This window comes from Mesoplodon mirus (genome assembly GCF_964341445.2).
Source record: "Mesoplodon mirus genome assembly, chromosome: 13".
Taxonomy (NCBI): domain Eukaryota; kingdom Metazoa; phylum Chordata; class Mammalia; order Artiodactyla; family Ziphiidae; genus Mesoplodon; species Mesoplodon mirus.
This window is the reverse complement of record NC_138989.1, coordinates 20,574,637-20,600,411: the sequence shown is the minus strand read 5'-3', so window position 1 is coordinate 20,600,411 and position 25,775 is coordinate 20,574,637. Positions and strand designations below refer to the sequence as shown.

Below are 25,775 nucleotides of genomic sequence, written 5' to 3'. Positions count from 1 at the left end.
TTTTATTAGATCATTGAATGGATTTATTTACCAACCTGTTGGAAAGGAAGAGAATGGAAAGGTTTTCTGGCGGGAATACTTGGGAATTCTAGAGTTTGCCCATTCATTCCTTCACTCCCTCAAACACCTGTATAAGGCAACTGATCTGTGCCCACGACGGTGCTCATACTGAGAGACCCAAAGATCCAGGAGACAGTCCTGACCTTCATTATTCCTATTTGAATGCCATGGCCCGTCCCCGCCTCTAACTCGCCCCCCGCCCCCCGCAAATGCCTCACACACAGCTATCCCATGAGCTAGTCCTATATCCCCGTTTTGCAGATTTAGAATCTCAGGCTGGCAAAGGAGTCTCCCTAGGCTAGGGTGGCTCGACGACGTCCACACCCGTCGTCACAGGCTGGGCGTCGCCACGAAGCGGGCGCAACAGGGAAATCAGCTCTCCGCCATTCCGGGCCCTGAAAACCCTCCCTAGTAGCTCAGCCACTCTAGATCCAAAGCCGCCCTAGCGTTCCCTCGCTGCCATGGCAACCTGCACGACATTTCCGCTGTCGAGAGATGTCATTTCCGGCGCGCCTGTCCCGGCACATCCGGGTTCCGGCCCCAAGCGGCGCGCTTCTATCCCGGAGCGGGCAGTTGTGTTTGATACGCTGAGCAGGAGAGAGGTGAGTGGGGCCCGGGAGTGGGCAGGGGACTCGGGGGATTCGGTGCCAGGGGAGGTGGGCCTCGGCCTCGCCAGTTGCGCTTCCCTTTCGCAGACGGCTCTACCGAGGCGGGGAGAGGGGCGGGCCGCTCGGCGTCACCGGGCAGTCGGGGCCTGGGCCGAGTTAGGCACCGAGTCTCCGCCGCGGGGCCTGGACAGCATGGCAGGGAGACACCCGAGCCCTGGCTTCAGGCCCATCTGGTTTCGAGCCCCGCCAGCCGTGGAACCTAGGGCAAATTATTTAACTTAGTCTCATTTTACTTAATCTGAAGCTTGAGGACGCTAGTAGCACCTTCCTCGTAGAAGTGTCTTGATGCCTACATGAGATTATCGGCCTCAAGCGTCCAGCAAGTGCTTAGCACCCCCCCGGGGGCTCTATAACTCGTGACAACTATGTGGTTATCCCCATGCTCTGTGCCCAAGGAGGCAGCGGTGTTAGTGACTCCCACGTATCTGGGACTCCCCGCCTCCTCTGAGAATGTTTCCCTCTTTTGCGCTCCTGGATGAGGCTGGGACCGGCAGCACCCAACCAGTGCGCCAGTGAGTAGAGTAAGCAGGGAAAACTTTCAAACAGAGCTGACCAGAGTTTAACACCGCCTGGGGAAGTAGCCAGCCCCCGTCCCTGAAGGCTGTTTGCAGCAACTGCTAGAGGCGAGTCACAGTGCTGTCATATATTGAATGTATTGCTGTGTGGTGGCCCATGCGTGGCACTTCACCTGCATTTAATACTCATACACTGAGTACCTGGTAGAGTGGAGATTTGAACTCGGGCTGTGATTTTTAGCAGCTGGTTTCACAGTCACTTTGCTCGGCTCATTCCCGAATCCAATAATAGGAAGGGCTATGAACCTAATCATGGGATTACCATAACAAGCTCTTTCTTGAGCACTTATTGTGAGCTAAGTGATTTTAAGGCACCATGTCGTTGAATCTGCCTTACAAGCATGCTCTAAGGTTGGTACTGCAGTCAATCCACTTAAGAGACAGCTGAATCTCATCACCCAGCTACCCTGAGATGATGTCTGTATTCCACTTCACAGCTGTGTACTGTTAAGGTCATGTTCATAATTACTTCTGCCTTCTGGCGCCTCAGAAGAGGTTCATGTTTTGTGAAGAAAACTAAGGCTCATTTGATGAGGCTCTCATCAAATAATGTGTTTCAGAAAGCGTCTTCGAAAAAAACTCACTGTGCTGCGACTGTCAGAGGTCCAGATGAAACTCTTTACTCGACAATAGAAGAGACTAATAAAATCTCTGGGGTCCAGGAAGACGTCCACCTCATTTCTGAGGCAATAATACATAGAACAACATACTTCCTTAGTTGTTTTTATGTGGTTTGTGTGTATGTGAGTGTGTGTGATGTTTTACGACATTGACAAGGAAATACATGCTTAAGAATCACATGGACTGTTGGGACTGGTCTTTTGTTCCACCTGTTTTAGTACCTGTTGTTTTCTACAATATGTTTTTAGTGTCTGCTTTATTGAATTGTAACGATGTTAGTGAATTTTAGTCTGCAGGAAGTTCTGAAGGCAGCAAGGAGTAGGAACTCACAGGGAAGCCTGCTGCTGCTCCCAGGACTTGTCACACACTATACCTTTTTTTATCCCTTCCGTTAGTGACAGGGCATGTCATTGTCCCACTTGTACCGGGACGGGGAAGGCCAAGGCCACATGGATGACGAGGACGAGCGGGAGAACTTTGAGATCACCGACTGGGATCTCCAGAATGAATTCAACCCCAACCGGCAGCGCCACTGGCAGACCAAGGAAGAGGCCACCTACGGAGTGTGGGCAGAGCGAGACTCGGATGAAGAGAGGCCCAGCTTTGGAGGCAAACGGTATGGCTGGCACGGGCTGCTTCCCTAGGGGTCGGGGAGCTACCCCGCCAAGTAAATTTCCCTCCCAGCCTCACTGAGTCCCTTAGCTACGGCATCTGCTCGGGAGCCCAGTTCCGCTTAGGTTAGAGCGCTGCTCTCTGACTGGTTGATCATCAGTTGGTGTTAAGTGAGCAGTTATGTATATTAAGCCTTGTGCTGTCGACCCAGTCCTTGCCTTCCAGGAGCCCAGACTCTAGTGGATGGAGACAGGCTCACACAATGGAAGGGTGTAACTGATTCAGGACCTGAGGGGGAACACATTTTAGGGAGTATGACCTCTTCTGGGAGGTCAGGGAAGATTGACCGGTAGGGGAGGCACAAGTAAGCAAAGGCCCTTGATGGGGGGCAGCCGGGCACCCACGAGGATACGAGAGGTTTTGTGGGCTGAAGTGGGGAGAGATGGGGAGTATAGACTGAGAGGAGGCCGTGGGTTTGTGTAGAGAGCGTATGACCTGCGGAGAAGGGGAGAAGACCCTTTTGCTCATGTGCAAAGTTGGCGGGGAGCCACAGTGGAAGAGCGGGCTCTGTGAGGAGGCCCAGGCAGTGGTCCTGGCAGAGGTGCGGGAGACCTGGGCTAAGATGGCAGCACAGGGATGAGGATTCAGGCTGAAAGCCTCCTCCTTGGTGTGAAGTCGTGTGTGTGTTGGCTGCAACTCACTTGACCAGAGTGGGTAGTAGATGTGGGTATGTCTCCCTGTCCCCACCTGAGGCTTGGAGGCCCATTGATATTGTACATTTTTCACAAAGGAAACTGGGGAGAAAGAGCAGAGATCAGTTCAACCTTTTTTCTTCTGGCAAGAAATCGAACAGTGGACGATGAATAGATCAGAGGTCAAGAATTGCAAGATCATAGTAATAGCAGCCAAAATCTTTGGGTTCTTCACAGGCCTGGTCTCATTGACCTTATGAGAATGGTACCATTATTTTATTTATTTATTTATTTAAATGAATTTATTTATTTATTTATTTTTGGCTGCATTGGGTCATCGTTGCTGCGCGTGGGCTTTCTCTAGTTGCAGCGAGTGGGGGCTACTCTTTGTTGCGGTGCCCGGGCTTCTCATTGTGGTGGCTTCTCTTGTTGCAGAGCTCAGGCTCTAGGCCCGCGGGCTTCAGTAGTTGTGGCACACGGGCTCAGTAGTTGTGGTTCGTGAGGTCTAGAGCGCAGGCTCAGTAGTTGTGCACAGACTTAGTTGCTCCGCAGCATGTGGTATCTTCCCGGACCAGGGCTTGAACCTGTGTCCCCTGCATTTGGCAGGTGGATTCTTTTTTTTTTTTTTTTTTTTTTTTTGCGGTACGCGGGCCTCTCACTGCCGTGGCCTCTCCCGTTGTGGAGCACAGGCTCCGGACGTGCAGGCTCAGCGGCCATGGCTCACGGGCCCAGCCGCTCCGCGGCATGTGGGATCTTCCCGGACCGGGGCACGAACCTGTGTCCCCTGCATCGGCAGGCGGACTCTCAACCACTGCGCCACCAGGGAAGCCCGGCAGGTGGATTCTTAACCACTGCACCACCGGGGAAGTCTGAGAAAGGTACCATTATTATCATCCCATTTTACAGATTAAGAAACAGCAGCCAAAAGCCATGCAGCTAAGCTGTGAGACTCTGGGCCTGTCTGACTCTAGAGTTGGGCTCTTGTATTGCATCTCTTAGGAAAAAATTCTCTGAATTTTATTGCTGCCATGGGGATGTTTATTTACTAGGTTAGTCATTTTGTAAAGCATTGCCTTATTTTGCTGTATTCCTGGGGCTTTTCTTTGGAATCTTTTCTCTCCCTTCAGCTACTCAATAGAAAGCTATCAGCTCCAGCTCATACAAAAAGGAACTGTTGCTAATGATTTATTTTAACTACTGTTCTTGCGGCATTCAGGGTTAAAATCAATACTTTCCATCTCACAGAGTTAATTTCCTAGTTATTTTATTTATTTATTTATTTAATATTTTATTATTATTTATTTATTTATTTGGCTGCGCCGGGTCTTAGTTGCGGCATGCAGGATCATTTTAGTTGTGGCATGTGGGATCTTTATTGCAGTGTGTGAACTCTTAGTTGCAGCATGTGAGATCTAGTTCCCTGACCAGGGATCCAACCTGGGCCCCATGCATTGGGAGAGCGGAGTCTTAGCCACTGGACCACCAGGGAAGTCCCTCTTAGGTATTTTAGCTTTCATAAACAAATTTAATGGACATGAGATTTTCTAAGAATCTGATTGATATATTGCTAATATACTTTACATTTATATAATCTCTCTTAATATATTTTATTTATTTATGATTTTGATTTATGAGAATGTCTTTCTTGTTTGATTTTTCTGCTTGAAATAGTATCTGAAACAAATGCTTTTTCAGATTCTTTTCCCATATAGGTCATTACAGAATACTGAGTAGAGTTCTCTGTGCTACACAGTAGCTCCTTGTTAGTTATCTATTTTATATACAGTAGTGTGTATACGTTAATCCCAATCTCCTAATTTATCCCTTCCCCCCACGTTTCCCCTTTGGTAACCATAAGTTGGATTTCCAGATCTGTGTGTCTGTTTCTGTTTTGGAAATAAGTTCATTTGTGTCATTTTTTTAATTAGATTCCACATATAAGTGATATCAGATGATATTTGTCTTTCTCTGATTTAGTTCACTTAGTATGATAATCTCTAGGTCCATCCATGTTGCTGCAAACGGCATTATTTCATTATTTTTTATGGCTGAGTAATATTCCATTGTATATAGGTACCACGTTTTTTTTTAACATCTTTATTGGAGTCTAATTGCTTTACAATGGTGTGTTAGTTTCTGCTGTATAACAAAGTGAATCAACTATATGTATACATATATCCCCATATCTACTCCCTCTTGTGTCTCCCTCCCACCCTCCCTACCCCACCCCTCTAGGTGGTCACAAAGCACCAAGCTGATCTGCCTGTGCGATGCAGCTGCTTCCCACTAGCTATCTATTTTACGTTTGGTCGTGTATATATGTCAGTGATACTCTCTCACTTCGTCCCAGCTTACCCTTCCCCTCCCCACGTCCTCAAGTCCATTCTCTACGTCTGCATCTTTATCCTGCCTCTAGGTTCTTCAGAGCGTTTTTGTTTTTTTCTTTTAAGATTCCATATATATGTGTTAGCATACGGTATTTGTCTTTCTCTTTCTGACCTACTTCACTCTGTATGACAGTCTCTGGGTCCACCCACCTCACTGCAAATGACTCAATTTCATTTCTTTTTATGGCTGAGTACTATTCCATTGTGTATATGTGCCACATCTTCTTTACCCATTCATCCGATGATGGACACTTAGGTTGCTTCCATGTCCTGGCTGTTGTAAATAGAGCTGCAGTGAACACTGTGTGCACCACATCTTTATGCATTCGTCCGTCAGTGGACACTTAGGTGGCCTCCATGTCTTGGCTACTGTAACTAGTGCTGCAGTGGACATTGGGGTACATGTATCTGTTTGAGTTACGGTTTTCCCCAGATATATGCCCAGGAGTGGGATTGCTGGATCATATGATGGCTCTGTTTTTAGTTTGTTTGTTTTTTTTACATCTTTATTGGAGTATAATTGCTTTACAGTGGTGTGCTAGTTTCTGCTTTATAACAAAGTGAATCAGTTATACATATACATATGTTCCCATGTCTCTTCCCTCTTGTGTCTCCCTCCCTATCTCACCCCTCTAGGTGGTCACAAAGCACCGAGCTGATCTCCCTGTGCTATGCGGCTGCTTCCCACTAGCTGTCTACCTTACGTTTGGTAGTGTATATATGTCCATGCCACTCTCTCGCTTTGTCACAGCTTACCCTTCCCCCTCCACATATCCTCAAGTCCATTCTCTAGTAGGTCTGTGTCTTTATTCCTGTCTTACCCCTAGGTTCTTCATGACATTTTTTTTTCTTAAATTCCATATATATGTGTTGGCATACGGTATTTGTCTTTCTCTTTCTGACTTACTTCACTCTGTATGACAGACTCTAGGTCCAGCCACCTCATTACAGATAGCTCAATTTCGTTTCTTTTTATGGCTGAGTAATATTCCATTGAATATATGTGCCACATCTTCTTCATCCATTCATCCGATGATGGACACTTTGGTTGTTTCCATCTCCTGGCTATTATAAATAGAGCTGCAATGAACATTTTGGTACATGACTCTTTGAATTATGGTTTTCTCAGGGTATATGCCCAGTAGTGGGATTGCTGGGTCATGTGGTAGTTCTATTTGTAATTTTTTAAGGAACCTCCATACTCTTCTCCATAGTGGCTGTACCAATTCACATTCCCACCAACAGTGCAAGAGGGTTCCCTTTTCTCCACACCCTCTCCAGCATTTACTGTTTCTAGATTTTTTGATGATGGCCATTCTGACTGGTGTGAGATGATATCTCATTGTAGTTTTGATTTGCATTTCTCTAATGATTAATGATGTTGAGCATTCTTTCATGTGTTTGTTGGCAGTCTGTATATCTTCTTTGGAGAAATGTCTATTTAGGTCTTCTGCCCATTTTTAGATTGGGTTGTTTTTTTGTTATTGAGCTGCATGAGCTGCTTGTAAATTTTGGAGATTAATCCTTTGTCAGTTGCTTCATTTGCAAATATTTTCTCCCCTTCTGAGGGTTGTCTTTTGGTCTTGTTTATGGTTTCCTTTGCTGTGCAAAAGCTTTGAAGTTTCATTAGGTCCCATTTGTTTCTTTTTGTTTCTATTTCCATTTCTCTGGAAGGTGGGTCAAAAAGGATCTTGCTGTGATTTATGTCAGAGTGTTCTGCCTATGTTTTCCTCTAAGAGTTTGATAGTGTCTGGCCTTACATTTAGGTCTTTAATCCATTTTGAGTTTATTTTTGTGTATGGTGTTAGGGAATGATCTAATCTTATACTTTTACATGTACCTGTCCAGTTTTCCCAGTACCACTTACTGAAGAGGCTGTCCTTTCTCCACTGTACATTCCTGCCTCCTTTATCAAAGATAAGGTGACCATATGTGCATGGGTTTATCTCTGGGCTTTCTATCCTGATCCATTGATCTATATTTCTGTTTTTGTGCCAGTACCATACTGTCTTGATTACTGTAGCTTTGTTGTATAGTCTGAAGTCAGGGAGCCTGATTCCTCCAGCTCCGTTTTTCGTTCCCGAGATTGCTTTGGCTATTCGGGGTCTTTTGTGTTTCCATACAAATTGTGAAATTTTTTGTTCTAGTTCTGTGAAAAATGCCAGTGGTAGTTTGATAGGGATTGCATTGAATCTGTAGATTGCTTTGGGTAGTAGAGTCATTTTCACAATGTTGATTCTTCCAATCTAGGAACATGGTATATCTCTCCATCTATTTGTATCATCTTTAATTTCTTTCATCAGTGTCTTATAATTTTCTGCATAGGGGTCTTTTGTCACCTTAGGTAGGTTTATTCCTAGATATTTTATTCTTTTTGTTGCAATGGTAAATGGGAGTGTTTTCTTGATTTCACTTTCAGATTTTTCATCATTAGTTTATAGGAATGCCAGAGATTTCTGTGCATTAATTTTGTATCCTGCTACTTTACCAAATTCATTGATTAGCTCTAGTAGTTTTCTGGTAGCATCTTTAGGATTCTCTATGTATAGTATCATGTCATCTGCAAACAGTGACAGCTTTACTTTATTTTTAGTTGTTTAAGGAACCTCCATACTCTTCTCCAAAGTGGCTGTACCAATTTACATTCCCACCAACAGTGTAGGAGGATTCCCTTTTCTCCACACCCTCTACAGTATTTACTGTTTGTAGATTTTTTGTTAATGGCCATTCTGATTGGTGTGAGGTGATATCTCATTGTAGTTTTGATTTGCATTTCTCTAATAATTAGCGATGGTGGGCACCTTTTCAATTGCCTCTTGGCCACGTATATGTCTTCCTTGGAGAAGTGTCTGTTTAGGTCTTCTGCCCATTTTTTGATTTTTTTTTTTTTGATATTGAGCTGCATGAACTGTTTGTAGATTTTGGAGATTAATCTCTTGTCGGTCACATCGTTTGCAAATATTTTCTCCCATTCTGTGGGTTGTCTTTTTGTTTTGTTTATGGTTTCCTTTGCTGTGCAAAAGCTTTTGAGTTTAATTGGGTCCCATTTATTTATTTTATTTTTATTTCCATTACTCAAGGAGACAGATCGAAAAAGATATTGCTGCGTTTTATGTCAGAGAGCAGTGCCTATGTTTTCCTCTAAGAGTTTTAAAGTATCAGGTCTTACATTTAGGCCTTTAATCCATTTTGAGTTTATTTTTGTGTATGATGTTAAAGAATGTTCTAATTTCATTCTTTTACATGTAGCTGTCCAGTTTTCCGAGCACCATTTATTGAAGAGACTGTCTTTTTTCCATTGTAGAGTCTTGCCTCCTTTGTTGATTAATTGACCATAGGTGTGTAGGTTTATTTCTGGACTTTCTATCCTGTTCCACTGATATGTATTTCTGGTTTTGTGCCAGTACCATACTCTTGATGGCTGTAGCTTTGTACTATAGTCTGAAGTCAGGGAGCCTGACTCCTCCAGCTCCATTTTTCTTTCTCAAGATTGCTTTGGCTATTTGGGGTCTTTTGTGTCTCCGTACAAATTTAAAAATTTTTTGTTCTAGTTCTGTGAAAAATGCCATTGGTAATTTGATAGAGATTGCATTGAATCTGTAGATTGCCTTGGGTGGAATATTCATTTTGACAATACTGATTCTTCCAATGCAGGATCATGGTATATCTTTCCATCTGTGTGTGTCATCTTCAGTTTCTTTCACCAGCATCTTAAAGTTTTCGGAGTACAGGTCTTTTGGTAGGTTTATTCCTAGGTATTTTATTCTTTTTGATGATGGTAAATGGGTTTGTTTCTTTAATTTCTCTTTCTGATCTTTTGTTAGTGTACAGGAATGCAACAGATTTCTGTGTATTAGTTTTTGTATCCTGTAACTTTACCAGATTCATTGATGAGCTCTAGTAGTTTCCTAGGATTTTCTATGTATGGTGTCATGTCATCTGCAAACAGTGACAGTTTTACTTCTTCTTTTCCAATTTGTATTCCTTTTATTTCTTTTTTTTCTCTGATTGCCATGGCTAGGACTTCCAAACTATGTTGAATAAAAGTGGCAAGAGTGGGGCTTCCCTGGTAGTGCAGTGGTTGAGAGTCCGCCTGCCGATTCAGGGGACACGGGTTCGTGCCCCAGTCTGGGAAGATCCTACATGCCGCGGAGCGGCTGGGCCCGTGAGCCATGGCTGCTGAGCCTGCGTGTCCGGAGCCTGTGCTCCGCAACGAGAGAGGCCACAATAGTGAGAGGCCTGCGTACCGCAAAAAAAAAAAAAAAAAAAAAAAAGTGGCAAGAGTGGACATCCTTGTCTTGTTCCTGATCTTAGAGGAAATGCTTTCAGCTTTTCACCGTTGAATATGATGTTAGCTGTAGGTTTGTCATATATGGCCTTTATTATGTTGAGGTATGTTCCCTCTATGCCCACTTCCTGGAGAGTTCTTTTTTTGTTTTTAATCATAAATAGGTGTTGAATTTTGTGAAAAGCTTTTTCTGCATCTATTGAGATTATCATATGGTTTTTATTCTTCAATTTGTTGATGTGTTTCACACTGATTGATTTGCAGATATTAAAGAATCCTTACATCCCTGGGATGAGTCCCCCTTGATCATAGTGTATGATCCTTTTAATGTATTGTTCGATTTGGTTTCCTAGTATTTTGTAGAGGATTTTGCATCTATGTTCATCAGTGAAACTAGCCTGTAATTTTCTTTCTTTTTCTTTTTTTTTGTGATATCTTTGTCTGGTTTTGATATCAGAGTTATGGTGGCCTCATAGAGTGAGTTTGGGAATGTTAACTTCCTCTGCAAGTTTGTGGAATAGTTTCAGAAGGATAGATGTTAACTCTTCTCTAAATGTTTGATAGAGTTTGCCTGTGAAGCCATCTGGTCCTGGATGGCTTTTGTTTGTTGGCAATTTTTTATTCAGTTTCAGTTTCAGTACTTGCAATTGGTCTGTTCATATTTTCTATTCCTGGTTCAGTGTTGGGAGATTGTACCTTTCTAAGAAGTTGTCCATTTCTTCTAGGTTGTCCATTTTATTGACATATAGTTGCTTGTAGTAGTCTCTTATCCTTTGTATTTATGTGGTGTCCATTGTAACTTCTCCTTTTTCATTTCTAATTTTATTGATTGGAGCCCTCTCCTTTTTTTTGACAGTCTGGCTAAAGGTTTTTCAGTTTTATTTATCTTTTCAAACAACCAGCTTTTAGTTTCATGGATCTTTTCTGTTGTTTTCTTTGTCTCTATTTAATTTAGTTGTGTTCTGATCTTTATGATTTCTTTCCTTCTGCTAACTTTGGGTTTTGTTTGTTCTTCTTTCTCTCGTTGCTTTAGGTGTAAGGTTAGGTTGTTTATTTGAGATTTTTGTTGTTTCCTGAGGTAAGATTGTATTGCTATAAACTTTCCTCTTAGTACTGCTTTTGCTGGGTCCCATAGGTGTTGGATTGTCGTGTTTTTGTTGTCATTTGTCTCTAGGTGTTATGTGATTTCCTCTCTGATTTCTTTAGTGTTCCGTTGGTTGTTGAGTAGCATATTGTTCAGCCTCTATGTGTTTGTGTTTTTTACAGTTTTTTTTCTTGTAGTTGATTTCTAATCTCATAGCATTGTGGTCAGAAAAGTTGCTTGATATGATTTCAGTTTTCTTAAATTTACTAAGGCTCGCTTTGTGGCCCAGCATGTGATCAATCCTGGAGAATATTCCATGTGTACTTGAGAAGAATGTGTATTCTGCTGCTTTTGGATGGAATGCTCTATAGATATCAATTAAGTCCATCTTGTTTAATGTGTCATTTAAGGCCTGTGTTTCCTTATTGATTTTCTGTCTGGGTGATCTGTCCATTGATAAAAGTGGGCTGTAAAATCGATTTCTCCTTTTATGGCTGTTAGCATTTGCCTTATGTATTGAGGTGCTCCTATGTTGGGTGCATAAATATTTACAATTGTTATATCTTCTTCTTGGATTGATCCCTTGATCATTATGTAGTGTCCTTTCTTGTCTCTTGTAACAGTGTTTAAAGTCTCTTTTGTCTTATATGAGTATTGCTACCCCAGCTTTCTTTTGATTTCCATTTGCATGGAATACCTTTTTCCATCCCCTCACTTTCAGTCTCTATGTGTCCTTAGATCTGAAGTGGGTCTCTTGTAGACAGCATATTTACGGGTCTTGTTTTTGTATCCATTCAGCCAGTGTTTGTCTTTTGCTTGGAGTATTTAATCCATTTACAGTTAAGGTAATTATCAGTATGTATGTTCTTACTGCCATTTTCTTAATTGTTTCAGGTTTGTTTTTGTAGGTCTTTTTTCTTTCCTTTTGTTTTCTTCTCTTGTGCTTTGATGACTATTTTTAGTGTTGTGTTTGGATTGCTTTTCCTTTTTTGTGTGTGTATCTATTGTAGTTTTTTGGTTTGCAGTTCCTATGAGGTTTTGATATGGCAGCCTACACACACACACACAAGGTTATTTTAAGTTGCTGGTCTCTTAATTTAGATGCATTTCCCATTTCCTGCATTTGTACTACCCTCTTCTCATGGTTGCTGTTTTTGATATCATATTTGTGTGTGGATGATTTCTTTCCTTTACTGTATGTTTTCCTTTACCGGTGAGCTTTCCCATTCATAATTTTCTTGTTTCTGTTTGTGGCCTTTTCTGCCTTGAGAAGTTCCTTTAGCATTTGTTGTAAAGCTGGTTTGGTGGTGCTGAATTCTCTTAGCTTTTGCTTATCTGTAAAGCTTTTGATTTCTCCATCAAATCTGAATGGAAGCCTTGCTGGGTAGAGTTTTTTTTTTAATTAATTAATTAGTTTATTTGGTGGTGCTGGGTCTTAGTTGTGGCAGGCAGGCTCCTTAGTTGCAGCTTGAGGGCTCCCTAGTTGAGGCTTGCTGGCTCCTTAGTTGTGGCATGCGAAGTCTTAGTTCTGCCTGCATGTGGGATCTAGTTCCCTCACCAGGGATCAAACCCAGGCCCCCTGCATTGGGAGTGCAGAGTCTTAACCACTGCACTATCAGGGAAGTCCCGGGTAGAGTGTTCTTGGTTGTAGGTTTTTTTCCCTTGTGTCACTTTAAATATATCATGCCACTCCCTTCTGGCCTGCAGAGTTTCTGCTGAAAAATCAGCTGATAACCTTATGGGGATTCCCTTGTTATTTGTTGCTTTTCCCTTGTTGCTTTTAATATTTTTTCTTTGTCAGTTTGATTGATATGTGTCTCAGTGGGTTCCTTCTTGGGTTTATCCTGTATGGGACTCTCTACACTTCCTGGAGTTGACTGAGTGTTTCCTTTCTCATGTTAGTGAAGGTTTTGGCTATAATCTCTTCAAATATTTTCTCAGGCCCTTTCACTCTCTCGTCTCCTTCTGGGACCCCCATAATGCAAATGTTGGTGTGTTTAATGTCATCCCAGAGGTCTCTGAGACTGTCCTCATTTCCTTTCATTCTTTTTCTTTATTCTGTTCTGTGGCAGTGATTTCCACCATTCTGTCTTCCAGCTCACTTATTTGTTCTTCTGCCTCAGTTATTCTGCTATTGATCCCTTCTAGTGTATCTTTTTTATATTCATTTATTTATTATTATTATTTTTGGCTGCGTTGGGCCTTGGTTGCACGCAGGCTTTTCGTTGTGACATGTGGGCTTCTGTCTGCGTGGGTTTCTCTCTAGTTGTAGTGTGCGGGTTTTCTCTCTCTAGTTGTGGTGCATGGGCTCCAGAGTGCATGGGCTCTGTAGTTTGCGGCCCGTGGGCTCTCTCATTGAGGCACGCAGGCTCAGTAGTTGGAGCGCACAGGCTTAGTTGCCCCGCGGCATGAGGGATCTTAGTTCCCTGACCAGGGATTGAACCCGTGTACCCTGCATTGGAAGGTGGATTCTTTACCACTGGACCATAAGGGAAGTCCTCCTTCTAGTGTCTTTTTCATTTAGTTGTATTCTTCATCTGTTCGTTCTTTAAATCTTCTAGCTCTTTGTTAAACATTTCTGTGTCTTCTTGGTCTGTGCCTCTGTTCTTTTCCTGAGATTTTGGATCATCTTTACTATCATTACTCTGAAGCCTCCTTCAGGTAGATTGCTTATCTCTTCTTCATTTAGTTGTTCTTGTGGGTTTTATCTTGTTCCTTCATCTGAAACATATTTCTCTGTCATTTCATTTTGTCCTTCTGTGTTTGTGGTCTCCTTTCCATAGGCTGCAGGATTGTAGTTCCTCTTTATTCTGGTGTCTGCCCCCTGGTGGGTGAGGTTGGTCCAGGGACTTATGCAGGCTTCCTGGTGGGAGGGAGTGATGCCTGCCCTGTGGTGGGTGGAGCTGGGTGTTTTCCCTCTGGTGGGGAGGGCTGTGTCAAGAGGTGGCTTTAAGCTCAGTACGACTTTAGGCAGCCTCTCTGCTGACGGGTGAGGCTGTGTTCCTATCTGGCTGGTTGTTTGGACTGAAGCGTTCCAGCACTGGAGCCTGCAGGTTGTTGGGTGGGGGCAGGCCTTGGTGCCAAAATGGGGGCCTCGAGGAGAGCTCACACTGACCAGTGTTCCCTGGGACCTCTGCCACCAGTGTCCTTGCCCCCCCCCAGTGAGCCATAGCTGACCCCTGCCTCCCCAGGAGACCCTCCAAGACCTGTAAGTAGGTCTAGCCCAGGTTCCTATGGAGGTGCTGCTTTGTGCTGGGTCCCAGTGCATGTGAGACCTTGTGTGTGCCCTTCAAAAGTGGAGTCTCTGTTTCCTCAGCCCTGCGGAACTCCTGCACTCAAGCACCACTAGCCTTCGAAGCTGAATGCCCTGGGGGTTCCTCCTCCTGACGCTAGACCCTCAGACTGTCTTGGAAGGCAATTTTCCCCCAAGATTTATTATTTATTTATTTATTTATTTCATTTATTATTTATTTTTGGCCGCGTCGGGTCTTAGTTGCAGCACACGTGGGATATTCGTTGAGGCACGTGGGCTCTTTGTTGTGGTGTGTGGGCTTCCCTCTAGTTGTGGGTGTGGGTTTTCTCTCTTGTTGTGGTGCACGGGTTCCAGAGGGCTGGGCTCTGTAGTTTGCAGCACGTGGGCTCTGGTTGAGGTGTGTGAGCTCAGTAGTTGTGGCGTGCGTGGGCTTAGTTGCCCCGTGGCACGTGGGATCTTAGATCCCTGACCAGGTATCAAACCCACATTCTTGGATTGAGGTGGATTCTTTATCACTGGACCACCAGGGAAGTCCCTGGAAGGCTTTTTTGTTTTTTTTTTGCGGTACGCAGGCCTCTCACTGTTGTGGCCTCTCCCACTGCGGAGCGCAGGCTCCAGACGCGCAGCTCAGCGGCCATGGCTCACGGGCCCAGCCGCTCCGCGGCATGTGGGATCCTCCCGGACCGGGGCACGAACCCGTGTCCCCTGCACCGGCAGGCGGACTCTCAACCACTGTGCCACCAGGGAAGCCCTTGGAAGGCTATTTTTAAGTGGGAATGTCCCTGTGCAGCCGGCGTGGGTTTAATATTTCTTCAGTGCAAGTGCTGCCTTTAGTAAGGAGGTCTGCCACCTCTTTCCTCAGTGTGTGCTGGCCGTTATCCCGTTGATAGGTGGTGTGACTGATGTGGTGACCAGCCTACACTGCCTATCGAGTGAGGCCTCCTCTTTGCTCTGTGGTTGTCACTGCCGTGTCAGGGGCAGCGTCTGCTCCTTAGCTGCTGGAGTAGAAGCCCCCAGGTCTGTTTCTGAGCTGTGTTTCTGATCTGCAGTGCAAGGTAGGTGGGATTGGAGCACTCCCACTGGGAGAGAAGCCACTGAGTATTCCTTTGGAGCTTTCACCTGTGAATGTGCTCTGTCGTGTCCCTCCTCCCCCACTGCGTGGGCTCACAAAGCACGCTGTTGTTGGCACTGGTCCCACCTTAACTGCGGTGAGCCGGCAGCCGGCCCCGGTGACTCTCAGGCATTGTTTTCACCAGGCCAGCAGTGCACATGCACTGAACTCAGGTCCCAGGACCACAGCAGTGCTGCACCTGGACCTGCTGTGGGGGCAGCTTGGACTCCGGCCTGGCCCAGCCCCGCATGTATGTGCCCACGGAGCCCTCGGCTGCCGAGCCAGGCCTGTTTCAGCCGAGGGGGCGCTCGTCCTCTTGGACGTTCAGCGGGAGCTGAATTTATAAAGCCGCCAGCGGAGGTGTAAATCCAGTTCACGCAGCCGGAAGGAGAGACTTCAGCTCTTCTTCCGTAGTTTCAGGGCCCCTGGTGCTCAGCTGTGGCTTCAGCCCCACCTCTGTGTGCGGGCCACCCATGGGCATCTGCTCCCGAGGCTGCTGGAGCGCACGAGCCAGCTTGGGCGAGTGGGCTGCCTAGACGGGGGCCCCTCCCAGAGCCCGGGGAGGCAGGGGCCGCACGTGGGGGAAGAGGCTGTGGTGGTGGCCCTGCGCTTCGCGTGCCTCTTAAAAATGGCACTTCACTTCTGTGGCGGCCTGGGCTGCTTCCACCAGCATTCCTGGTTGCAGAGCTCCGCACTCCCACCCCTACAGCCTGTCTCTGCACAGCCAGCAGCAGGCCTCTCCCCGGGTCTGTTCTTTAAACCCCACTTTCGGGCACGCAGCCCCTGCCCGTCCCAGCGGACACAGGCCTCAGGCTGGGGTGTGTAGGGCTGTGGCACAGACTGTCCACCTAGTTCTCACTCTGTTGTGCCTGTCACGGACCGGTTGCTGCGTTCTCCTCTGAGCCTCAGAAGCTCCTTTTCTGTCCCGGCCGATCTCTCTGCCGGTGACGGGACCTCCCCTCCCAGGGGCGCAGGTCCTGTCCTGCTGCTTTTTTTTTTGTCTTTCTTTTGTCCTACCTGGTTACGCGGAGCTCTTTCTTGTCCTTTCTGGTGTCCGAGGTCCTCTGCTGGTGTCCAGCAGGTGTTCTCTGAGAGCCGTTCCATTTGTACATGTGTTCTTGACGTCTTGTGGGCGGAGCTGAGCTCCACACCCTCCTGCTCTGCCATCTCGACTCAGTGTCACAAATGCTTTTTAAAGTAAGTTAATTTTTTAAAAACGTAAAAGGTGGACAGTCGCATCATATTTACAATTTTTAGTCAACTTTGTTATTGGTAACTCTTAAGCCATGGAGTTGACTTGAACACATCAGGCAAAAATGTCAAACGTGATTACTGGGGCCCTTTTGATACGAGTCAATGGGTTGGTCTTTAAAATGGATCCCACGAGGTCCGCTCTAAGGAAGTTCTGTGGCCAGCAAAGCTGCTCCAAGGGATGCCTGCAGAGTTCTCATGGACCCCGTGGGGCCTTGTGTTTGCCTGCAGGGCCCGCGACTACTCGGCGCCGGTCAACTTCATCAGCGCGGGTCTCAAGAAAGGGGCGGCAGAAGAGCCGGAGCTGGAAGGCTCCGACGACGAGGAGAAACCTGTTAAGCAGGATGAATTTCCTAAGGATTTCGGACCAAAGAAGTTAAAAACGGTAGCATTTTTATTGAAGGACTGTGACCTTAGTAATAGCCCTGGAAGATCACTTTGGCCCAAGCATCTGCTGGGGGAGGGGTTCAGCTGGAGGCCGCTCGTGTGGGTCTCTCCCTGTGAGGTAGGTTTCCCTGAGGGGTGATATGTGCAGTGCAGTCTTGTCTCTTTCCTGAGACATGTCACAGATATGTTTGGTTTGTACAATAGGATACTTTTCACAACACTCTGTGACTGCCAGGCCATGTTCCCATCAGCCAAGCTTTCTTTCTTACGTTTTTCCTTCTTTTGATTTTTCTTCTTCTTTTCAGGGTGGCAATTTTAAACCCAGCCAGAAAGGTTTTGCAGGAGGAACCAAGTCTTTCATGGATTTTGGCAGCTGGGAAAGACACACAAAAGGAATTGGACAGAAGCTTCTTCAGAAGATGGGCTATGTCCCTGGAAGAGGCCTCGGGAAGAACGCACAAGGTGTGGTACCCCCACTCCGCTGTCTCACACGAGGGCGGCCAGGCAGAGGCCGGAAGAGCAGCTGGGGCGTGGTTTGCCTTTTCTCTGCTTTTTCGCTTTTTTGGCAGCACATGACAGTTGTGCTCCAAGCCACTGCACTTTATCAGAACTCAAGTTACATAAAATACACTTATTTTAGCAGGAGGGAGAGGTTAGGGTTCAAATAGGCTGCAGGCTGATAGGCTGAAAACAGGCTTCTTTCTGGCCCGCCCAGTGTTTCTAAAAAAATCAAACTGGTTGCCAGTGTTTAAAAACCTGAATTCTAGATTTGCTTGGCAGTGACTGGTTTAGCTGAATCTTCTTGCCCCAGGTAGCAGCCACGGCCTTATTCTGGAAGCTTTCTCCACACCCCAGCCCACTTTCCTTGTCCCTGTTAATGTTTCTGGGCCCTGAAGGCATATGAGTCTGTGGCCCCTGCTCACAAAGGGGCAGGACACGTAACTATTAGCTGTATGAAAAATCCATGGACTTGAGTGAAGATGGAAAAGGTGACCTGGAATGAGTGAGGGACGTTCTAATGTGGCATTTCCACAGTACTAGCTGGAAGGGGTGTGGTGGGCAGTTCTTCACTGAAATGTTGTAGTCCTGTTTGTAAACTTTTTTTTTTACAGGAAAGACACATTTATTTCCAAGGCTTAAATATGTTATAGAACAAGTTAAGCATGGGAGACATGAAGTACTAAGTAAAATAGATGGAGTTTCATATTAAATGGCAGCTTCACCTCACTTTAATCAGAATTAATATATTATCTGAATTACTGCCCTTTCTATATTAATAGGCTTCCAAATTAACAAAGTGTAGACTCTAGTATGCCAGAGTTTCCAGTTATAAATGAATATTCCCATTCACTAAAAAAATGAATCCAAGTGGAAATGGAAATCTGTATTTAGGACATACATATGGTGATATCCGCACACTGCTCTGTGGCAGCATAAATGCACAGACACTTCCGGTCACCCGGGAGCGGAACAGTGTTGGGAGGGCAGAAGTGCACTCTCCTTCCTGGGTGGTGCGTCGTCTTGAGTAAGGACCCAGGAGTGTGGTCCCCCTCACACACATGGCAAATGCCGTGACCTGAAGTCTCAGTCTTTTGCTGAAATTTGTCAGGTATCATCAACCCAATCGAAGCCAAGCAGAGAAAGGGGAAGGGCGCTGTGGGGGCATACGGCTCGGAGCGCACCACTCAGCTCCTGCAAGACTTCCCCGTGGCTGACTCTGAAGAAGAAGCCGAGGAGGTGAGTCAGGAGACGGGCCGGGTGCTGTCTGTGCCCCTTTCAACTGGTGTTTGTTCATATGCTCGCTCACTCGCCCAGCTACCGTGCGCCATTCACTGTGCTGGAGGCTGGTGTCCCACGCTGAACGGGTGTGGAGCCTGATGGACAGGGACACGGTAAACAAGTAACCACACTGTGGTTGCAGGAAGTCCTGGGGAGAACATAAGGTTGGGTGTGTCGGGAAGGGGTCTCAGCATTGGTAAGGGCGGGGAGCGGGTGTCAAGCAGTGTCCTTGGCTGGGTTTAGTGTTACACAGCACGGTCCTCGGCACAGAACCTTGTGAAAGTCTCACCGACCCCACCTGTGGTAAAAAGTGGCCCTTCCTTCTTGTGATGGACTGTATCCCTCTGACTCAGGAATTTCAGAAGGAGCTGAGCCAGTGGAGGAAAGACCCCAGTGGAAGCAAGAAGAAGCCCAGATACTCTTACAAGACAGTGGAAGAATTGAAAGCCAAGGGCAGGATTAGCAAGAAGCTTGCTGCTCCCCAGAAGGAGCTTTCTCAGGTCAAGGTACGGGGCCCATGGATGCCTGGTCCAGGATGGGGGCTTGCAAGACACAAAGTTACCCCACACACCAGAGCAGTCACCGAACATTTGCTCGTAAGGTTCCCGCGGGCCTTCCATCCCGGCTCTGTGTGTGCTGCTTCTGTGGCGTGAAGCAGCCTGTGCCCACTCCCCGCACTCACGCTCAGGCTCATTGCCGTCCCAACCCTGTGCCAAGCGCTCCTTGTGGTGTGAGTGCTAAATCGAACAATGTCTCCAGCTTTCTGGAGCTTGCTATCAGTGAATTTAATGATGCTCCTGTCATTCTGTTGCTATGATGTTCCTGTTATTCTGTTGCTAGACTTTTAACATTTCTGGTTTGGTTTGGGGCAGGTTAGTTTGTGTATAAAGGCTTGTCTTTGTTTTACAGCTGTTAAGGATAGATTCCTAGAAGTGCAGTCACAGGCTAAAGTCTTCAAGGCTCTTAAATCGTGGGAAGGTTGCACTAACTCACTTCTCGAGCAGGAGTGGGCCCTCAGGGCATCCCAGCGTTGCATTTAAGATGATTACCACTGTTCTGTACGGATAGTCTGAGGCTTTTCCATTACTGTCCCTAGTGGCCAGAGAACATTGGTGACAGATGTCTGTTGTAGGGGACATAGCATAGAGGATACAGTGTGTGTGTATTACAGAAAGTCGAGTGAGGTTCTCAGAGGCCAGGGTGTTGTGTATCAGGTTACTTGGGACCTGGTGAGAAGTGCAGATGTCCAGGTCACAGCTGGAGATTTTGAGGCTGTAGATCTAGATGGGGCCTGAGGGCTCATGCTCAGTTATTTTCCCCAAGGTATTTGTAATACAGGTGGTTCAGAGATTACACTGTCACCTCAGGTGATGGCGATGCTTCTGTTTCATCACAGCCATGTTCTCGTTTCCTCAGTCTCCTTCAGACATTGAAGTTAGCTCATTTCCTTGGTTGCCTTTGTGGCTTTTGTATGTTTCATGTTGTTTTTAAATTAAACAACTATTACTACAGAGCAGTATGCAGTACATTTTAGACAGTTAGGAAATAGAGGCAAAAATATTAGAATTACTTTCCTTTCCCATAAATGACTGGTTTTCACACCCGTGATGTACATCCTTGCAGGTGTTTTTGTCTAAATATGCATTTTTAAACCAAAATATGATATTTTGATTGTGTATGTTGTCCCATTGCCTGCTCTGATCAGTACAGCCTCTACTTTTCCATGAAAATAGATTTTCATCTCAACTAAATAGTCCACATTCATATTTCATCAGTTTTGCTAAAAAGTCTTCTCCATCCAGTTGGTCCAGGGGGACCGAGTCAAGAACCGGTTGGTTGTTTGTACCTGGTTGTTTTGTCCCTGGAGTCTCCTCCAATCTAGCGCAGCCCAGGCCCCACTTTTGAGAAGCACCGCCCTTCTCCAGCTCTGCTGGGCGGTGTGGTTTTGACACGTTCCCACCAGCGTCGTGCCTTCCCCGGGCCCCGGGCTCAGGTGTGTGTCTAACAGGGCAGCAGTGGTGAGCATTAACCCGCGTGTCCTCTGCCACCTTCTCCAAGGTCATAGACATGACGGGCCGGGAGCAGAAGGTCTACTACAGCTACAGCCAGATCAGCCACAAGCACAGCGTCCCCGACGACGGGCTCCCGCTGCAGTCACAGCAGCCGCCCCAGCCCGGCAAGGAGGCCAAGGCCCCTGGCTTCGCACTGCCGGAGCTGGAGCACAACCTGCAGCTGCTCATCGACCTCACAGAGCAGGAGATCATCCAGAACGACCGGCAGCTGCAATACGAGCGAGACATGGTGATCAACCTTTCCCATGAGCTGGAAAAGGTGTCGGAGGTCCTGGAGCACGAGGAACGGGCCATCTCCAACCTGAGCAAGGTTCTGGGGCTCGTGGAGGAGTGCGAGCGGCGCCTGCAGCCCGGCTGCAGTGACCCCCTCACCCTGGACGAGTGCGCCCGCATCTTTGAGACCCTGCAGGACAAGTACTACGAGGAGTACAGGATGTCCGACCGCGTGGACCTGGCCGTGGCCATCGTCTACCCGCTCATGAAGGACTACTTCAAGGAGTGGGACCCCCTCAAGGTGAGTGGGCGGGGAGTCCGCCACGCTGCCTCTCCTCTGGGACAGGCCTGGGTGCGAGATGGTCCAGGGGGCCGTCAGCCGGCTGCCTCTCAGCTGCTGTGTTTCTCCTCAGGACTGTACGTACGGCACTGAGATCATCTCCAAGTGGAAAAGCCTCCTGGAGAACGACCAGCTGTTGTCCCACGGGGGGCAGGACCTCTCGGCAGACGCCTTCCACAGGTGCTCCTCGTGGGGGACGGGGCTTACTGCCTGTGTGAGCCCTCGGCCACGTGCCGGTGCTGCTCGGGGAATTTAAATTCATTCATTAGTTCACCCCACACCTGTCAAGTGGCCATTGAGGATCTGCCTGTGTTCCGTGCTGCCTTACCCTGGGAGTGAAGAGATGGCCTGTCTCCAGTGAGGGGAAAAGCCAGGTGGTAACCAAGGAAGTGGACAGATAAACCCAGGCTGCCACCTGGGTCCAGCAGTAGAGAATGACAAGGGTGCCCACCTGTGTATGTGCACTTGTTGGGGGGGGGCACAGGTCTCTCGGGGGAGGTGACGTTGAAGCTGTGACCCGAAGCATGAGGCTGTGCAGATAGAGCTCCAGCTGCGGAAGCACACGACGCTTGCGGGGGTGGGGTGGGACCCGGCAGCAGCCCTGCCAGGGAGGCAGGTGCTACTGAGGAGACAGGCCCTGAGGCCGAGTGGGCGGCCAGGAGAGCAGGGTCAAGGCGGGCGCACGTCTGGCCAACACATGGGCCGGTCCGATGGTTGTCTGTGACTGGAGTGCCCCACTGTTGCCATTTTCATTCTTACCCGGTGGGTGGCGGTGTACTTTGCACACGTGGAAACCAGTCAGTGCTTTTCGCCAGCCGCCCTCTGCCTTCCTCGCATAGGCTGATATGGGAAGTCTGGATGCCCTTTGTTCGAAGTATCGTCACTCACTGGCAACCGAGGAACTGTGACCCGATGGTAGACTTCCTGGACAGCTGGGTGCACATCGTTCCCGTGTGGATCCTGGACAACATCCTGGACCAGCTCGTCTTCCCCAAGCTGCAGAAGGAGGTGGGCCGGGCGTGGGAAACGGTGGTCATCAGGAAACACGGGGACTGTTTCGCATTTCTCTTCATCCTCTCAACTGCTGTTACAATGCCCAGAATTCATCAACACGGCCACTGTTCTGTAATGTTAACTCCAGCCCTTTGCTCAGCACTTTCCCCCAAAACCCTCCCTTAATAGGGAATCCATTTACTTGGCTTCTTTAGTAAAATCAGAATTGTGCCATTTCTGAGATTTAATACAGATTGCATGGGTCTATTGGTGGGTTGGTGTCCCTGTTTGGGGGAAATGTAATGGAGACCGTGTCGCCCATACGCGCGCCGAAGACGGGGACCTCCGCCTCGTGTGGCTGCCCCACAGGCCGCGTGAACTGCTGCCTTTCCCCCGCTCCTCCTGCAGGTGGACAACTGGAACCCGCTGACAGACACCGTCCCCATCCACTCGTGGATCCACCCGTGGCTGCCTCTCATGCAGGCGCGCCTGGAGCCGCTCTACCCCCCCATCCGCAGCAAGCTGGCCAGTGCCCTGCAGAAGTGGCACCCCAGCGACTCCTCAGCCAAGCTCATCCTCCAGCCCTGGAAAGACGTCTTCACCCCCGGCTCCTGGGAAGCATTCATGGTCAAGAACATAGTGCCCAAACTGGGTAAGGAAATGGGGAGATGCATCCAAGTCGAGCAGCTTCAGTGCCTGGTTTCTGTGGTTGGTGGTAATGATGGTGCTGCTTAAAAACATGGCCTTTGAGCTCTGAGCACGTGATGGTTCTCAGTATAAGAGGTGGCGTTTTGTGTATTGTCATACTGGATTCTAAAACTAGAGCTATTTCTGGACTAGAGAAGAAAACAATTTTTAAGAATTGCCACAAGAGCTTAAACTTGACCTTTAAAAGCAGATCGAAGGCCGACATTGTCTGGTGACGCCGCTGCTGTGTGGCTTTGCCTTAGAGGCTGGGTTTCTCTTCCAGGGATGTGCCTCGGGGAGTTGGTCATCAACCCCCACCAGCAGCACATGGATGCTTTTTATTGGGTCATCGACTGGGAAGGGATGATCTCTGTCTCCAGCCTGGTGGGGCTTCTTGAAAAGCACTTCTTCCCCAAGTGGCTTCAGGTATGCTTTGTTTTGCTTTGTTGGGGTGCGTTGGGGACAGGGAGGGAGTCACTGGAGCCTTGGGTGGCAGTGCTGTGGCCACACAATGAAGGTAAACTACGCGGCAAGGTAAGAATGAGGCAGGCAGGAACAGCGAGCACCGCTTTATTGGACATTTGCCACGTGCCCGATGCTGTTCTAAGCACTTGGTCTGATTATGCCCCTCCTCACAACAGCCCTGTAAGGTGGGGACTGGTATCGCTTGTGTAGGTGGGAGGCCGAGGTGCAGTTTACATGCAGGGCACTTAGCTACCGAGCTGACCCCCTAAAACCCCTGCAGGTATCATCAGCTTGTAGGAGCAGGACCCAAACAAAACAAGTGGCCCCTTTGGAAGTTTTGCCCCCCTTTGTTGCCACTGTGGATGCAGGTTTCTTATTAGTTCCCTTTTGGCAGGTGCTGTGCTCCTGGCTCAGTAACAGCCCAAATTACGAGGAGATCACCAAGTGGTACCTGGGTTGGAAGTCCATGTTCTCAGACCAAGTGCTGGCGCACCCATCTGTCAAGGACAAATTTAACGAGGCACTTGACATCATGAACAGGGCGGTGTCCTCCAATGTCGGTGAGTGAGGGTTCCATTTTGTGGAGGTCCTGGGCCTGAGCTCCACGTTTCTGAGCATGGAAATGACACAGAGTTTCCAGGTACCAGTGGGCTCGCCGTCGCCTCCAGGGCACACAGACTCTTGCCCACAAGACCCATCACGTACTTATTTAGCTAGCAGCCACTCCCCCGCCTCCTGGGGCTGGGAAACGTGTTCTTCCTGAGTGGGCACTCACTTAAGCTGGGTCTGGGCTCTTCGGCATGTCTGCCCGGCCGGCGTTCTGTGGCCACTCCAGTGTAACAGCTCATGGCATGGAGCTGGGTGACAGTCTAACACTTAGTAGTTGCTTAACTTCTTTAGCCCATTTTCTTTACCTGTAAAGCAGTAGTAAGGACCCACTTCCAGGTTTTTATTAAGAACCTAGGGGGACCAAGGTACTGTTCATGGACGGCACTCAGTAGGTGGTGTCTTTGGTGTGTCAGAAGTAGGCAGCTGACTGTTCGTTTACTATCATCTATTCCTGAACTACTCAGTTCTAGGCAAGTCCCTCTGCCTGGGAGCTACTCAGCCAGTCCTGTGTGAAGAGTGTGCTCACATCTCAAAGCAAAGGCCAATGGAGCACCTAATCTAGCCATGTTTGTTTCACAGAGAAGCTCAAGGGCTCATTCAAGGTCACAGAACTAGAGTGGCAGCTGGGATTGTAATTATTTCCCGAGGCGAGGCTTTAATTCTTTCTACTTAGCCTATTACATGAAAATGGACTTAGAACTCATAGACACATACTGCATTTAATGAGGTACATATGGTCCTGTATATCCCTTCATCTGTGAAGCTGAAACATGTGTGTTTCAGCTCCCCAGATATACTTAAAGTTCTTCCAGGGCTGGGGGCCTGTATGGGTAAGTTAAATATATAACTAGTATAGGCCATATGTCTTCAGGGTTCTAAAAGCTGCCCTGGGGGAAGTGTGGAGTGAAAACTCTAGCAAGAAGGGAATAGAACAGTGGCTAATGACTGTCAAGGTTTCTGGCCCATAAGAATAAATCCTTTGCTGATGCTTCTTTATTATGTGGAATATTTGTGACTGCAGCCAGCTGGCCACACTTCCCCCAAGGTGCTTGATCATCTGGTTTGTTTTAAGCCAGCGCTCTGAGGCCCCAGGAGGCCTTAGGAGACGGCGCCTGTGGCATACCAAGCCCTAGGCCAAGTCCGCGTCTCCATTTCTGTCATGTTGGGACCTGTCCCTCACCACCCCCCACTCTGTATCTGCCAGGTGCCTACATGCAGCCTGGAGCACGGGAGAACATCGCCTACCTCACCCACACGGAGCGGAGGAAGGATTTCCAGTACGAGGCCATGCAGGAGCGGCGGGAGGCTGAGAACATGGCCCAGAGAGGCATCGGCGTGGCTGCCAGCTCCGTGCCCATGAACTTTAAAGACCTCATTGAGACCAAGGCCGAGGAGCACAACATCGTCTTCATGCCCGTCATCGGGAAGCGACACGAGGGGAAGCAGCTGTACACCTTCGGCCGCATCGTCATCTACATCGATCGGGGCGTGGTGTTCGTGCAGGGGGAGAAGACCTGGGTGCCCACCTCCCTGCAGAGCCTGATTGACATGGCCAAGTAGCCCGCAGCACCTGCCACAGATGGATTGGGGAATAAACAAACAGTATTTTATTTTAAATCACAGTTGAC

At 47.7% G+C, this 25,775-nt stretch overlaps 1 protein-coding gene across 1 annotated transcript; it reads left to right on the top strand.

The window, feature by feature from the left end:
* Positions 1-578: 578 nt before the first annotated feature.
* TFIP11 (tuftelin interacting protein 11) lies at positions 579-25,707 on the top strand (the record flags this gene model as incomplete). Its single annotated transcript, XM_082640088.1, has 13 exons — positions 579-662; positions 2,320-2,540; positions 16,834-16,987; positions 17,295-17,451; positions 18,599-18,726; positions 19,122-19,274; positions 20,827-21,354; positions 21,467-21,573; positions 22,233-22,401; positions 22,795-23,038; positions 23,357-23,499; positions 23,933-24,098; positions 25,352-25,707. The coding sequence occupies exons 2-13, from the start codon at positions 2,329-2,331 to the stop codon at positions 25,705-25,707; spliced, it is 2,517 nt and encodes an 838-aa protein (XP_082496214.1). The 5' UTR covers positions 579-662; positions 2,320-2,328.
* Positions 25,708-25,775: the final 68 nt, after the last annotated feature.